At 35.7% G+C, this 17227-nt stretch overlaps 1 protein-coding gene across 1 annotated transcript; it reads right to left on the minus strand.

Annotated features, from left to right (window-relative positions):
* Window positions 1-1608: 1608 nt before the first annotated feature.
* Window positions 1609-16431, minus strand: LOC128995945 (low-density lipoprotein receptor-related protein 4-like). Its single transcript, XM_054421014.1, has 12 exons — window positions 16356-16431; window positions 15668-15839; window positions 12266-12484; window positions 10713-11124; window positions 9601-9814; window positions 8096-8261; window positions 7245-7448; window positions 6181-6683; window positions 5716-5915; window positions 4877-5091; window positions 3981-4116; window positions 1609-2723 (listed from the first exon to the last, which is right to left on the minus strand). The coding sequence occupies exons 1-12, from the start codon at window positions 16405-16407 to the stop codon at window positions 2508-2510; spliced, it is 2709 nt and encodes a 902-aa protein (XP_054276989.1). The 5' UTR covers window positions 16408-16431; the 3' UTR covers window positions 1609-2507.
* Between the last annotated feature and the right edge of the window lie 796 nt (window positions 16432-17227).

Here is a 17227-nt window from a genome sequence, read left to right on the forward strand (position 1 = left end):
CTGAGGGGAACTCCCTTAACCTCCCCTGCCTCTAAATGCGGTTATAGACCTGGTAGTAACAGAGGGAAAATGTTAAGGACGAAAAGTAAAACAACGTTTAAGTTTAAGTATTTTTCGAACCACCTAAGCTTTATTATTGTCAGATTGCCTTGGTGGACTAGATAATTTATAAAATTTTAAAACTGGTTTTTACACATTTGCATTACATTATATTATTACTATTGTTTATCATTATTATTTTAGTTACATTTGCATTATTTTTATGTAAGTGAACGGTCCAACCCCTGGAGTTGTGGCTGTATGACGTCAACCTTTTGTAAAGTATCATTAATTGAAGGCTAAAAATTAAATAACCTATGGGTCCAGAAACTATCCATCCCAAAACAGCAGCCTTTCAGATTATAACCATCATTATAGATGGGGACGCGATCTAGGTGCTCATTTTAACCCAAATGAGTGTATAGCTTTGTTACTGACTAAGATTGGCTGTTTGATTATTCAGGATCTATATAATAATAAGCAAGCATGTTTCTTTATAACCTTTTTTTCTCAGCTTGTGTGCATCGCAGGGAGAATCTACGCATACGGTTAGAAAGATATTTTACTGTAGATGTGCAGAATCCCGTAACAAATTAAAATAGGCTCAAAAATAAACACAAAAATACATTTTTAATAAAAAAAATTAACATGGACCTTATGGGTTGCCATACTGGTGACAAAATAACAAAACAATATAAACAGAAAAACAAATGTAAGAAATTCCAATCACATTTATGAAATATCCCGATCAATTTTGAAATTTAAAATGTTACTAGTTTGAAAATGTTTTAATAACCATGATGACACTTTTATGACTACATTATGTTTAACTTGACTATAATGCTGTATGTATACGAAAATAAAAATAAAATGTGTATGTTATTGTAATAAGCAAAGCCACTTTATACCGTAACTTACATTAAAACGAACTTAAAGTCAAAGGAGAAATTTGGTTTTTATAAGTTTCTTTGATTTATGAAACAATAGTGTGGTATACATTTAATAACAAAAAAATTACAGTCTACTGGATCGGTTAACGAACTCACGTTGCTTAATAGCTCATCTGTTATGGATATGTATGACTAGTTGTAACGAACATATGTTTATGAATGCATAAACTGCATGCATTAGTCCTGAGATAAATTAGTCAATGTTTTTAAATTTCATAAATATCATAAACAAAAGAGGCATGGATGGTAGTAATAATTATTTAATAAAAAATACTACTACTTGTTAATAATACGAGTACGATATAAATTATGTTTAAATGAATAGGTACATTTCAAGCTCACTAATCTAATGCATTTAAAGTAAAGTTTAGCTTGTTCCTACCGTTTTTATATTATTTTCTTATGTATTTTTTAAAAATATAAACGTGCTATATAATCTTAAACTAGCTTATTAGTCAATTAGCTCAAAAGAGGGGTTTGGAGGACATGAAGGGGGGACAAATGTTTTTGCGGGAATGTGTTCGGGGTGGTTAGAAAAAAAAACTAATCTAAATTACTTAAATACTAGTGCTGCTTCCGCTAGGCAAGGGGGGAACCATTTTTTTTTAGTTTGTGACTTTTACACTGAAAACCGTGCGTCGAAATCAATTATTAGTGAGCCCCAATTAAACTGAAGATTTTGCAATACTGTATTTTTATGGACTAAAGATAGGACAGGTTAATTTTATGAATCCGTTATTCAAATTACAAAAGTAAATGTCCTGTAGTAAATTTACTTTTTAAAAGTTTTTTTCTTGAAATAGCTTACACCTTTGCTATATCGGCTCAATGCTCAAAGAACTCGTGAATTATTAATTGAGCACATTTTCATTTACTCAAAGGTAATGAGGAAATATTTTAGAAAAAGAAAGTTTGGTGTCATAGTATATAATATTAGCAAAAGATTTTTATTTAAATAACAATATAGTATCATCGTTTAATTTAGTTAACTAAGGATTGATTACACAGGGCAAGTTAAACTATTAACCAACGAGTAAAAATTCAGGCTTATCAGCAAGTACGGCATACAACTTACACAATTAAGCAGTTCATTCGACATGAATACTCATAATACTATTTGCCTCATGTGCACAAGCAAGAGTTGTAGGTGTACTTGGTTTTACCATCTAGTTTTATCAAAAACTGGCGGTGAGTAGTGTGTAAAGTTTCCAGCAGAAGAAACATGTTCCAGAGCTTTTTTAATAGCGGCAAGTGCACTGTTACGAGCTGCGAGTAAGCTGGGTTAGTAGCCTGTGAAATTGCCCTGTGTAAACGAGCCCTTGGGTTGTATTACACCTTTGATAAGTGACAAGTTTTTCAAGACCTTATCTTCAAACTCTCCTCAAATATTTTAAAACACTCAACCATCAAAACTCTCGCTTCTTCATCTCCTTCCTATGACAATTAGCTTTAAACTCCACTCTTCCTGTGTAAGCGAGTTTCTTGGCAACTCCCAATAGCTCATCAGTTTATCCACTTTCACAGTCGCTCCACACTCCCAACTAATTCGTGGGTCTCCAGTAGCCGGTCCACAAACGGCCGCCAGTAAGGGTCAGGAAGGGCGAAGCTCCTGGTCTTGACCAGGTCCAGGTTGTAACTCCCCCTGTATTCTGTGGTTTGTACCATTGTCCCCTGGAAGGTCTCTCCCCACACCACGTTGGCCAGGTACATCTCAGGGTCGTCGTCAAACTCCTCCTGCATATTTGAAAAAAAATTTAGAAATTTATACAATTAATGAATTAATTGTGATATTAGGGTGTCCAAAAAGAGGCGGTTATATTCGAATGAACGTACTAGACGCATAGAACGCGCTGCACACTTAAGACTATACAGTTGCAACAATCAAATATGTAAATCATGAGTCCCACTTGATTCCAACAAATCTGAATAATGTGGTGAAAAAAATGGTGCGTTTATCTATCTATATATAAAGTTAGGATGGATTTTAACTTTTGAGAAAACCATAAGCCGCACATCTACCAATAATTGCATACTTGAATAAAAGGTCTTGCTGTGAAAATTACCCGAAAATATCAGTTTTTCGATACACCCTCACCTAATAGGCAGGAACATCAATTAGAGGACTGTGTTTAATTACATTTAAAACATTAAAGATACACCACCTGTTTGATTTGTTTTTGATTTCGTTTGTTTGTTTACTTTTCCTGGAGTTAACCTTTTGATTTTATGTACCATAGATTTCTATACTGCATCAAGAGGAGAGTATTTTCCTGTTGACTTGGACATTGATAAAATTGATTAACATAAAGAATAAGTGCTTAATCAACCAGCAGTTTGCATCGGACGAGACAGAGAAAATGTCGAGGTACGGACAGAACAAATATTTTTAAATAGGCCTAACTATTTGCATAACAGATCAAAACAATTTTTTTACAGTGTTGCAAAGCAAACAAAATTAATGTAATGTCAAGATGTAGAACAGTGGTAAATCATATCTTAAACTAATGTCTACCAAACCTTTTTTGCCAATTTTGTTATAAAGTATTTTGTTGCTGCACGATTTTTTTCTGATTTCAGAATGAGACTCAGGGCTATTTCTTACATAACATGTAATTATTGTTACGGTCGAGATTCAAGTTTATTACGATACATGTAAAAATTGTGTTCTTTTTTGTATACAACTAACTTTAAAATCATGTTAAGCGAATATGATAAACAAATCTCCCCATAATCTTTGCCGTTTTAGCAAATATTTATGGTAACCTGTAGAAATATTGAATCGAAAGTGTTATAACCAAATCACAATTTATCTATTGTACTATTGCTTCGATATCTTTACTTAGGAACTAGTAAGAGCAACAAGTCTTAAGTGGATTTGAATTTAGAATTTAAGCAGTCATTGACGCCGGGAGGATAGATGGACTCAGATATAATTTTTTTTTTTTACAAGATTATAATGTATTATTTTTCATTTTTTTGTTGGGAACCTACCTCAGATTTGTACATCTTGATAACCATAAAACTTCTCTTGATCCTGCGTTTGAGAACATCTAGAATATCTTGAGGAACTGGAGGTGGATTGGCTTGCGTGTACGAATTGTGTGATAGAAGGAGTAGAAAATATTTCCTGGAAAAAATAACTAAACTAGAAAGTAAGCATATAGGGTCAAAGAAGACGGTTGACTTTTTATATTTGGCAGTTGATATCACGTCATTGACCTGGTGAAAGTACTAGAGGGATGTGTTGCAAGCTAAGATTCAACTAAAACGGCTGGCATTTAAAACAAACCAACGACCCAGTCATCTCCCAAATGACAATGTTCGACTATAACGAACTAGTTTCGCTAAACATAGTAGAGATGGATACAAAAAAATGATCTTAAATTCTTCTTAAACTAATCAATTGAAAAAAAGAGAATGTATTAGACTGTTCATAGACACTTCAGAAACGACTATATATGTACACATATAAAACATTGAAATGAAAAATCTCTATATGTTACAGTAAATTTCATTTTACTTTCGAGCATTAACAGGATAGGATGCAAATTTAAGTAATCTTTCAATGTAAAAATAAAGTAATACCTTATGAAGAAAGTTAGAAAAAATAATTAACCATCGGTAACATTCGGAGACTTTTGCCACCTTCTATTTTGAACTTGGTTTATAAACAGAGAATTGAATGGATTCACACTCGTTCGCAAACTGAAATATAATAAAAATAAAAATACTATAGTGTGCATTAATGGAGGTTGTCCAAAGTCACCATAAACAAAAGTCATTTAAACCTAAACGCTAAGAAGACCAAACGCGAAGTTGGGGAAGTGTTCTTCACGAGTAGGTCAACTATAACACAGTAACCGTTTTAAAATTTTGCAAATAAATACCTCTTGACCAGCTGTTCCCAAGGGTTCGTGATTTCGTAGTGAACCCCCTGAGGTTCCCACGGGATGTTACCAGGGATACCAGGAACAGAGATGATGGGGAGTCGCCGTACAGTCAGGGGTGGGGGTGGAGTATGCACTACGATATGGCGAGAGGCTCTTGTTACACCATGTTGCACGGTGAAGTGGTAGGTAGTCGCTGGGTTCAACCCATCCACCTGGATAACACAATGTCATCAGTACCTGGTCACAACTCTAACCTCAAGCTTAAAATGATCAAGGACAATTGGATAAAGTTTCGAACAACTTAAAGCTAGTGACTTTTCTTAAATCAATCGAAATCCCTTGAAATTAATCTAAATTATCACGGTTCCCTTCGAATCTAGAAGCATGGTTAAAAGTCTAAATAGATAGTGGACCTAAACGTATACATATTCATTTATGGTGGGGACGCCACCTATGTGCGTATTTTAACCAAAATGTGAGTGAAGGATGAGTTTAGAATGGAGTGTGAGGCCTTGTGCAGCTTTGTTACTGACTACAAGAACAGCTGTTTAATTAGACAGGACCATTTTATTGAAAGCCCTATGATCAGGGACAGCATGCTGGGTCCAGTTTTGAATCTTCAAGCTAATGAGCTTTCTCAGGATCGAACCGGTGACCTTTTGGATGCTAGTCGAGCACTATAACCACTGGGCCACGCAGAGAATTAAAAAGGTGTATAGTTCCTATGACAGTTTTTGAGCCATTCAGCCTTGGGGCCTTTCTCAGGTTTGTCTCTTATTGTTACTTAGCCTTTAATGCCTTCGAAAACTACGACAATGCTTCAAGCTGATACTTACCGTAAACGGTAGACTCTGGTTGGCTATTCTCACATAATCCTTCCACCTCAGGGCTTTATCTCGGTGCACTAGACTGTCGATCTCCTCCACCCGCACCCATGGCCTCATCTTGTTGTGTTTCATGAGAGGACCGCTGCATTGTAGCACTACGCTGAAGGGGGTTACTTCTACTACTTTCAGGTAATCGTTAGGGCCCGGTCCTGAAAATGTATAGACGTGAATGACAAACAAAGGTAATCGTATTACTGTTATCATACATTTGACTTTGTCAACGTAGATTTAAAGAGTTTGTACTGATTTTTTAAGAAATGGGGATCTTCAGCAATATGAACCAAGTTAAGCTCGGGGTAAGGAGGGTAGGGTTCTAGATCACTATAGAACCCGCAATGTAGGCTAGTAGTAGCAGTCATTTTTTAATGCTTAAGTAAATGAATAACCAATACATTGGAGTAGATAGTAACTGACCTTTGATTTTTCCATGTTTCCTTGAACATGCCGCAACGTTATTGTCCCCGCCACACATACACGACACAGTTCCATTTTTCGCAAGACAAACTCCTCTACACTCCACATCAGCACACACATTGACACCGTCAGGCTGGTGACTTCTCTTCACCATCTTGATCATCGAAGGCTCCAGGTTTTGCGCCAAAACGTTCAACTTGTCACGGAAGAATGTGTTCTCGGGATCATCGTTGTCCTCTATCAGCGTCCACAGTGGCTGATGGTCCATGATGGTTAGTCCGCGGACGACATCGCTGAAGAGTTTGGTGTGGCCGGAGCCGTCGTAGCGACACAGGCTCACAGCGCCCGCCCAGTCCAGAATGAAGAGGGTGTTAGTCTCGTGGTCAGCTGTAAGGCTCATCCCGCAGGTGACGTCGGAGGTTACTAGGTCAGTGACGTCATCACCGGTCAAGTCTGCACGTCTGATGATCATCAGGCTGCCACACTCCACCCAGAATATGTACCTTGGGGAATTTTGAAGATTTTAAATGGAATTTTATCATTTGTGTAGATTTGAAGTATCGATTGAAGTATTGTAAGTTATGGTTTAGGAGGTAACTGCAGAGCTTATATGACTGCTGAGAACCAGTCAATTCTGGCTTAAAAATACGCTACTAATGGGCTACTGAACCGTTTTCGGAAATATATTTTGCTCTAAACAGATTTAGTGTATGTCTTAAACGGAAATTCTCATTGAAATGAGAATAGTTTCTTCCTAATTAAATGCTAAATAGAATTCTAAAAAATGTCAGGAATGGCATCTAGTGGAATCAAATTTCAACTCCGTATTCAGAGAGGAAGGAACATGGAACATATCAATATTGGTGCATAAACTGAATAAAGGCGTTAACCGGACCTTCCTGGTGTATGTACTCAACTATGGTCCTAATTCATTTCCCTCTACAAACGTGATCGAATTCTAGGTCTTGAATCTTTTGAAAACTTCTATTTCACGCAACATATTCTCCAACATGTAAATTTGTTACGTTATCATTCACTATACTAGACATGGTATCCATTCTCACTTGTTGAACGGGTCGACTGCTATGTTAGCTGGGGAGTCCTGGCCATCAAGTATCAACACGGGTTCTCCACCATGTACAGGGGCCGCCATGATACGACTCTCGTCTGTCCAGTAGATGTTGCTATGAAGCCAGTCCACTGCTACTCCAAACGCTGTCACCCCAGCCACTACCACCTCCTTCCGTGCCATCTGTTCTGCTGGAGCCCTTGAACAGACAGAAGTCAATACTAATACATTGGTTGTCTTCGTAAAAAATGAAAAGCCTGCTAACTCAGTCCAAACACAGTTTCCACACCAATATGTAATTTGTGATTTGGCTATGATGCTATCTAACCAAAGGTCAGCGTTAGATACAACCAAGACCAAGAATCGAAGCGTTTTTTACTAAGAACGTAAAATTCATGTTATGTTTACACTAACACACAAAATAAAAGCTAGTAGGTAGAGCGTGGTACAAATGATCCAAACATTGATTGACAAGATTCTTCGTGGAAACCAACAAATTATTTAATTTCCACAAGCGTAGTGCGATATGAAAATCCGGAGGGTAGAGCCATGCATGATTTTAGGATCGGGCATACGATTGTGTGACTGGATAACATTTAGACATCCCCTTCAGTTTTGATGAACTTTGCTTTGGTCTCAAGCGGGATTGGTTGTAGTTATAGGATATGCAACTATTCGATGACCCACAAAAATGGCAGTAACCTAACAAGACACATGCCTCAATGTTTCTCTGCCATAGGATGAACGGTTCGGTAATACATTAAGAACACATACATTTTATATAGAAAATTCTTACAATATCTAATCCTTATCTTACAATGGATAATATTTTCTCTAAACCCCTACCTGTAAATAGCCTGGGCAAACAGATCACTCCAGTAAACATACTCGGACTGAACATCTACATCAAACGTCTGTATGTTTGACGAGGAATCGTTGTATAATAGGGTGTTGTCGTCTCCTTTGATCGTTATCCTGCCGAAGGTTGTTCCAGAGCTATATAGCAGATACCCTACAACAACGAATTTAAAACTTTACTCGCTAAGATGGTTATGTAGTTTACTTATGTAAAATAACCAAACAAAAAATTAAACTTTTTTTTTCATTTTAAATGAAGCATAAACTATTACTTGTTTTAAAACATAATGTAATTTTATCGCAAAATGTAGATAAATAACTTATATGATTAATATTACTAACTCGTGTTCTAAGGAAGTCTGATTATGTCAATGTGTTAAGTTTTTTATCTTTGACGTTTTCCGCTTCTTGTTTCTCTTACTCATTTGACTGCTCAAAACCTTTTTTGGCCTATGTGTTCCCCGGCGTTTGCCCCTCCAGTGTACCAACCTAGGTTTCTAGGTGTTCTAGGTTTCATTTGAAAAAAAGACGAGGTCAGCTTCCTGAACCCTAAACGCCAATAAATTTTAACCAACTATGAACAATTAAAATAATCTATATAAAATAAAATTAGAGTTTTGTCTGTACATTGCTCAGAATCATAAATGTTTACGTTATTTTTACGTTTTATACATTAAAGAAGCCGAAAAAAGTCTCATCTAAATTTCTGTCTGTCTTTCTGTCTGTCTGTAACACTGAAGATGGAATTTTACGCAATCTTCTCCGTGAAAACGAGAGTACCTATCAAGATCCAAGTTATTTTAATGTATTCACTGGATTGGTGAGAGTGTCTTTAGCCATATTAAAATATGTTCTCACTACTTTGTAAATAAAATTACGGACGTTCAAAAATGCAGTTTTGTGCGATTTTTGCCAGGTTTTCGCCCAATTGGTATGAAATAACGAACAGCTGTTCGGATCAAGATTATTTTTTCTAGCTGTCACTGATATGTTTACAAATGTTGTTTACAAATACCGCAACCATTTCCGATCACGTTTTGAAGGCAAATCATAACCAAGTGAGATTAAAAACGTGTTTCTTACATAACGGATTTAATTAATCGTAAGTGGAATAATATAGTGTAACCGTAAATGAAATTAAATAACCAGGCATCGTCCAGGTCAGGAACCAGAGATTCTTTATGTATAAAATTGTTCTTGAGTTTTCGTAACCAGAAAGAAGACCTTGAATCAGTGTTTTATAATGTTGGGAAACTTAAAATCTATTTGGCTTGAAACTGTCAGATACTGTATTTGCGAAGGTTTATATATAATAGTTTTGCCAGCATATCTGATAATATGCAAACCAACTGCTGTTCTTAATATGAGAAGGATTCAACTGACTACTATAAGATCCCGTGCGCAGAACGGGCACACATCTAGTAGAGTACTAAATAACTCTTAAAGAGAATTTGAAGGCTATTTGGAGAGTTAACAGTTTTCTAAGATTCTACCTTGTTCTTTGCAAGTTCTACCGTCATCTCTGAGGGTGTATCCATAGCGGCATACACAGGTTGTGTTCCGCTGATGATCTGCTGGCTGATGATGATGCTTATGATGACGATGACTGATGACCACACAGTCGTGTTCACACTGATGATAGGCGCACAAATTTGGCCACTGGGGCTGGACTACCTCACTCACCACTCGAATCTGACTGCTATGTTTCTAAAAAATAATTGTAATTTACTTTTCAGTGTAATGTGTATTGTATAGCACTTACCAGCCAAATACTTTTAGTAAATTTTATTGATGGTAAAGTACAAAGAGAAAGCTACAACGGCAACTACTGAGTTGGTACAACTTTTATTTTAGCATCCGAAACTAATTTCTACTGCCCTGACAGATGGATGTACTAAACCATAATTTAATTACCCAAGTGCTATAATTTTGCATTATTGTTCAAAGTTTGTATCAAGATCATAAGGGATAATGCATTACCCTTTTTTATTTCAAAACTTACTTCGTAGCTGAAAAATGACAATCTAAAAAGGTTCTCACATAAAAAATTGTATTTAAATATTTGTTATGAGTAGCAGTTTTTTAATTAATAAAACTTGTAATTTACAGTTTAAGAATTAGTTATACGGTGACAGTATATCTACACCAATAAGAGTGAGTTGCCTACTTCAATTAGGTTCTAGCTATTAGAAACTGTAGCCTATTAGCCTATTTTAAATAGGTTTTTTACAACTGTTTCATCCCTTGTTTACAATTCGACTGAAGTTAACAATTCAACTAATAGGTAACCATCTGATAATTTTCAATTCGCATTTCAAACCGTTATAAAGACAGCTCATCAGCAGCTCTGGACCTTTGATTACGCAATTCAAAGGAGAGGGAAATGCCTCACCTACTTTGTTACTTGCAATTTGTCCTTTTGCTAGATCATGACCTTTAAAATGGCACCTTGACTGTACCAATCGATTAATAAGGATGGTTAAAAAGGGATGCTATGGAGAACCCCTTATTGAATTGATAATCTTCACAATCTTTTTTGTAAGTTATCTTATTCATAAAAATAACTATATGGCTATAAAATAATAAAATATATATATGGACTTACCAAATTTGGACCAACAAGGCGAAAGTAAGGATCGAGTGAGAATATGTGATCAGTCCTGTTTCCATACACAATCGTATACTTCCTCTTCACCCATTTGCAGGAGTACGTTCCATTTATGTTTGAAAAATAGAATCCGTCTTTTGCCAAACTCAGAGACTTCGGGGGCTTACCAGGTCTCTCAAAGAGTCTTATAGCTTCATGTGGTATTTGATAGTTAGCGTTCCACAATTCACTTCCATTATTGATAACTTTGTAGAAATAAATACCACTGTATGTCACGTCAATGGCTAGAGGACTGTGTCTTGAGATGTTTTCGCTTTCGTAAAACGTTCTTTTCGAAGACCCATCTAGATTGCAAGACACGATTCGGTTACTGTTGCTCGTATTGCTCCATTCGATCCAAAACAGTTTGCTGTAGAGAGAAAGATATCTTAGTTGGTTGAAGTGGTTCCTAAATGGCATTTGTAAAGTGAGTTGTCGCTTCGGTGTATGAATGAGTATTCGGCCAATGAATAAGCGAAGGGTAAGGGATAGGGAGTTTGTATATTGTAGCTTTGTAATTAATAACACTACTAATTTATTCATGCAGAGTCACTTGTTTTATAGTAGGCCACAGTAGTTTAGGCCTATCTATGAGTTTTAAACTGCAAGAAAGGGCACAACAGTATGGATGATATACGTGACATTTTGTTTATCATTTAAGTATGGTTGAGTTTTGTAGTAACCTTGGTACCTAATAATTGAAATTACTAACCTAGAACTATTATATTTTATTTTTATCATATAAATTGAGTGCCTGAATAGCTGATCAGTTGTAGTTCTAGGTTTCAAATTTGAAAGTTGCCGGTTCGTTCCGAAGCCTGATCTTTCTAGACCTCTCTACCACTTGTCAATGGGATATCATTTTATTATGCTTCTAATTAAAATCTAACTCTAACAAAATGTGGACGACAAATAGCATCAAGGTGATGTGTTTACTCTTTCCATTTCCGAAAAAACTGCAAAACTGCAAATGGTGCCGAAAAACAAACAACTAAAGATTGAACTTACGAATCCATGGAGCTAAATGTGCATTTAAAACCACCTGCAATCCTTAAATGGGCATAATAAGTTATATTTACAATAATTCATTACTTTAAAAAAAAATAATTGAAAAATGTCATTAATTGGCAGTTGGAATATTAAAACATGTTTTATTTTATAGTTCATCTTTGAAAATGGTTTTAACAATTCGTCGTAATTACTACTCATTGACCATTGAGGTTACCTGAAACAACTATCGGATGAGTAGTCCAGTAATGAAACTAAAAATCATGTAACATATCTCATGCTTTTTACCAACTGACGATCCCATCAAGTATGCTTTACGTGCTTTAAATAATTAGCTCTCTATAGCTCAGCATAAGATATTGTTATTAACACTTCCAGCATGACCACACACAATTTCCAGACAATGGATACAAATTAATTACAAACGCTTCCCCTACACCAAATAATTTGACAGTATTTTTTTTATTCTGATAAACTACATTCCTAATACTAAAGAAGCATACCCCAGTAGAGGATCTACGACCATAGCTCCAAGATTGGTCCCGTTTTCCACTCTATGGACGACCCTCCGGCCGGTCCCATCCAGGAGCGCCGCCTCCAGACGTCCTCCTTGGTCCAGGTCGGTCCAGTAGAGGTGATGATGGACCCAGTCTACCACCAGGCTGCCTACCCGTCCTACCAAGGCTAGGGGAGTGGCTGTCTCTAGGTCGTACAGCGGGGTCCTGAGGAATTGGTGGATTATATTACAAAAGACTAGTGTACCTGTTGCTCGAAATCGAGCAATTTTCAAGTACCGGTATTATACAGAAGTTATTTTAAAACTACAGTAATAACGGTCATAATTCTCGATGAGTTTAAAAGACCCGACTAAATACTTATGTAACTAATTGAAATACTCACGCTATTTAATAGCGTTTTGAAATAATAAATGCTTCTTGTAAAAATATTTTAGAATTTTTTGGACCCGACCTTATTTTTTAGTGTTTTCTACAAATGTTTCCCATCTTAAAGCTATTACCAGTAAACATTTCTTGCATGTATTTATTTGATCTGACTTTAGGTTGGTTTACTTTACCACTGTGACAACATGAAGTGTCCATATTCTTCATGGTTTTTTTTACTTCCAAAAAGTTGCTTCCTCCTGTTTTCAATATTTCTCCTTTAAACTCAAGAAATTGTCTGTTTTTCCAACAAAACTGATTGACTGTTTAGATTTGTCTATAACCTCCTAAATATTACAAACATCAATATTTACTCCCAAAAAGCTGGTGAGTTTCTTTTTATATACAGCTGTTTTTGTTTTACAATTTGATTTCAATGTAACTCTTATGGGGAAAATGCGACCTTTGAGAGCGTCTCGTGCCCTTAAGGGTAAGACTTTTTAAATTCTAAAACCTTTATGCAATACTACGAATTGAGACGAATTATTTGACACCTCAAACGTTAAAATCGATCCAGAAATAACGGAGGAGTTTTGTTCACAAAAAACAGCCCTCACGTATTAATATAAGAGATTCCCACAAAGCCGACATACCGCTGTGTAATAGGGCTGAAGGTTTAGCGATGAAATAATAAGATAGATTTGTTACTGACTAAAATCAGCTGTTTAAAGTAACGCTATGTTTATCTTGTTAGGTTTATGGTTTGTATCTGCCAGAGAGTCATTGCCCCCAAAATTTGAGTCGGATTTCTAATGAACAAACACCGGAAAATACCTAATGCGCAAGAAGATAAACTTTTTTTAATTTTACCTCTGGGTCAAGTATTTTTTTTAACCTTTTGAGAAGGCTACGTTGGTGTATACGTCGATACCAAATTCATATCAAAATGTCGTATTTTGCTGGATTGTTTCGAACTTCGTTCACCACTTTTAAAGTTTAGAGTAATTATGTTTTTACACAGATACCGGTATATTGTTTAAAATAAAGGTTTATGAAGTAAAAATTGTAATCATTACATTTTTTTAAATAGTTCAGAAATGTTCATTCTAAAATACCCTTAAATACCTACCAGAGAAACTAAAAAAAAAAAAAAAAAAAAACTATTGCCTTGTTATATCGACGTATTAATTTTAATTTACTGTATCTGACCGGCAACAATTAATTTTCATGTTCAAAAAGAAAACTAAATAAACAAATCTGCAGAGATTTAAATACTCAGCACAACATATGTTTTACATTTGAGGGTTTTATGCAGAAAATGGCTGTAACAGGACGTCCAAGGACGTCCATTGTTCGTGCAAATTCTTTGTTTGGTGATTTAATTGCCACTGAAATAAATGGCCGAACCAGATGTTCTGGTTATTTTTATGTAAACATTAATCTATAAGTATAATACCCCCGCCGCAGCAAACCTGCCGACTAAGCGAATTTCCATTTGTCTGAATTGATTTTCAGTTAAATATATTTTAATAACATTAGGTTTAACGAGTACCTAGGTTTGCTGCTACAAGGAACCTAATAAAGTGTGTTTTTGAGTAAAATATTGATAGCTTAGTACAAAATAAATAAATTTGCCAAGTTTGATCAAAATATATCCATAAAGCAAATTACAACATTTGACAATATTCTCCATAAGAATAACATGGGAATTTTAAATTTACAATTTTTTAATTTTCTCCGTTACTAATAATCAAACAAAAATACTTTAATTTACTAAATTATTTGTTTTTTTAAGCTCTTTAAAAAGGTCTAAAGAGATATTGGGAAATTTTGTGTTTTGAGGGTCAAAAGTGAGAAAACCAAATTTTTACCCCATAAAACCCCCCCTAAAGCCCCGTTCCCATGGTCCGATCATGCTGGTTCGCGAACTCATTCAAGTTTATCTCGCTTTACACCTTTAAACCAAATTTCATCAAAATCGGACCAAAATTACTCAAGTTATCGCGTTCGCGGACGTATATATATATATATAAATCTATATATATATATATATATATATATACATATATAAAAATTTGAACGAATAGTGTTTTTGGCCTCTGGGGACATCAAAATGAAAAAGTAAATCGGTCCCGGGTCTAGGTCTTACCGTGCCACCTACGGTAATAGCTACTTCCCTATAGGGAAATTCGCTAAAAGAGGATGTTTGTATATATATTTGTTTGTTTGGCAGTGATAAACTCAGACACCGCTGAACCGATTGCCACGAAACTTGGTACATACGTGTAGAATGTCATGGAATAGGTTTATACACCATCAACTTCGTGATCCGTCCAATCGGCTCCGCCCCAGTGGCTCTGGAGTTTCCCATGTTAACCTTATGAGAAATGGAATTAATGAATCTTAACAGCTGTTTCAATTAAAAAGTTGGTTCTTTTCTATTATGTTCAATAGCATTAAAGTTACAAGGATTACCAACAGGGTGCAGCACTATTATTTCTTTTAAATTTATGACAACAGCTAATTTGCAACCAAAAGGTGAGTGAACGTAGCGAACGAACTTCAACCTGGAGGCCAGTTAGCGTAGCGAACGAGTTAACCTGAAGGCAAGTGAGCGCAGCGAACGAGCTAACCTGAAGGCAAGTGAGCGCAGCGAACGAGCTCCAACCTAAAGGTGAGTGAGCGTAGCGAACGAACTTCAACCAGGACGTGATTGAGCCGAATAGAAAGACCAAAATTATTGTTTACCCACTAGCATTAATATAAGAGCAATAATAAAGAATCGGTTATCCTTTGTACTATATGTGTTTCATTAGTTGTCGTACGTATTTTAATTTAGTTATAAACACTTCATATACAATAAGAAAATTAAACGTTACGGTACTTAAATTATAAATAGTCAAAGGCAAGACAACGTCTGCCGGGTTCAGCTAGTAATAATATAATATTGTTCAGCCAGTGACACAAATTGTTTATGTTTATGATTCATGTCACATCTTTTTCTAATATCCGTGATAGGCGCACCTGTAAATCGTAGTCTCCGTCGCCCAGTAGATCTGTTTCCAAGCCAAGTGTATGTCAAAGGTAACCACAGGACGATCGGCGCGGACCTTGGTTGTGTTAACATGGTTGTCCACATCCAACCGTAAGATTCCATGGTTGTGGGACACCAGAAGTATCTCTCCTTTAGAAGACGCTAACAACAATATACAAATTTGGATTGTTTATTAAACGCAAAAAATGACGCCAAAGTTGTCAATTTGAGTATTGATTTGGTGTTCATGAAGCTTGCTGTAATAGTGTAGTGATGTTGACTAAATAGGATCGTATCACGTAATTAGTAATTTGACAGTTCAAATACAGAATCTTTAGGAGTATTAAGGTAAAATAATGCCTACATTGTGGACCAAGGATTGTGAAATTATAAGTTAATGATATTACTTCACTATGTAAAACTTGTCTGTCTTTGTAGCTTCTGTCATCATTTATATCTAATACTTAATAAACTTATAACCGAATAAAATTGCAACTACGAACGTTATTTAGGTGTTTTTATTTGTATTTTATAGTATTTTTAAACTAACCTAGAGTTGTTCTGTAATTAATTTTGGAGTCTAAACTTTAAAAATAAAAAAAACGGGTTTTAAGCTTTTAACCACGAAATAGGCACACAAAAGGTAAGAAATCATTCTTACAAATAACATAGCAATACCTTTAACAAACACAGTTGTGAGAAACAAAAACATCCACTTAAGCAAGCACATTTGAACGCAGATCCGACTCGACTGACCAAAGCCTTGACTAAGATAGGGTCAAATCTTAAACGGACCGTGGCCAGATAGTGTGATAAGTGTAACTAACACGTCATGTGGGCAAAGCTCTTGTTGTAACTGGTTATAATAATAAACAGTGTGAGAGGTACATATACAGGGTGTCCCGTAACTCTCTGGACACTTGTATATAGCGTTATTCCTTAGTTCAAGACAAACACATTTCACCATAGGAACATGGGTCTGTGGTGTCTAGTTTACTGACTGTTGGCATTTATGTGTTTTTTACAAAAACATTAATAACTCCTAAACGGTTTGAGTTACAGCTTTGATATTTTGCAAAAATGTTATTCTTATTAAGACCTATTATCGTTAGAAATTATACCAAAAAACCGTTTCAAAATAGCGGCCATTTAAAATATTTGATGCTAAATTTCACGAAAACCGTTAACTTTCTGTAACTCAAACCGTTTAGGAGTTATTAATGTTTTTGTAAACAACACATAAATGCCAACAGTCGGTAAACTAGACACCACAGACCCATGTTCCTATGGTGAAATGTGTTTGTCTTGACCTAAGGAATAACGCTATATACAAGTGTCCAGAGAGTTACGGGACACCCCAGTGGTACTTACGTATTATACGGAGGCCACTTATTTTACAGCGCGCTGCGGCGGTTGGGTTAAGTTGGGTTATCATAAATATGTTTGTAGAACTTTCCTAGTTTCGTTATGAATCGAACTATACGAGATGAGTCATAAAAACTTATGATAACCCAACCTAACCTAACCGCCGCAGCGCGCTGTAAAATAAG

This window comes from Macrosteles quadrilineatus, unplaced genomic scaffold (genome assembly GCF_028750875.1).
Source record: "Macrosteles quadrilineatus isolate MER2022 unplaced genomic scaffold, UCM_ALF_1.0 Scaffold_5__1_contigs__length_97177068, whole genome shotgun sequence".
NCBI lineage: Eukaryota > Metazoa > Arthropoda > Insecta > Hemiptera > Cicadellidae > Macrosteles > Macrosteles quadrilineatus.

What these genes read in the sequence shown, in the direction of transcription:
- LOC128995945 (XM_054421014.1), bottom strand. Translation starts at nt 16,407, where the DNA reads ATGTGCTTGCTTAAGTGGATGTTTTTGTTTCTCACAACTGTGTTTGTT. An exon ending in ACGGAGACTACGATTTACAG is followed by an intron (nt 12,485 to 15,667) that starts GTGCGCCTATCA and finishes CCAATTCCTCAG; the next exon opens with GACCCCGCTGTACGACCTAG. An exon ending in TGGGAACAGCTGGTCAAGAG is followed by an intron (nt 4,117 to 4,876) that starts GTATTTATTTGC and finishes TATTTTTTCCAG; the next exon opens with GAAATATTTTCTACTCCTTC.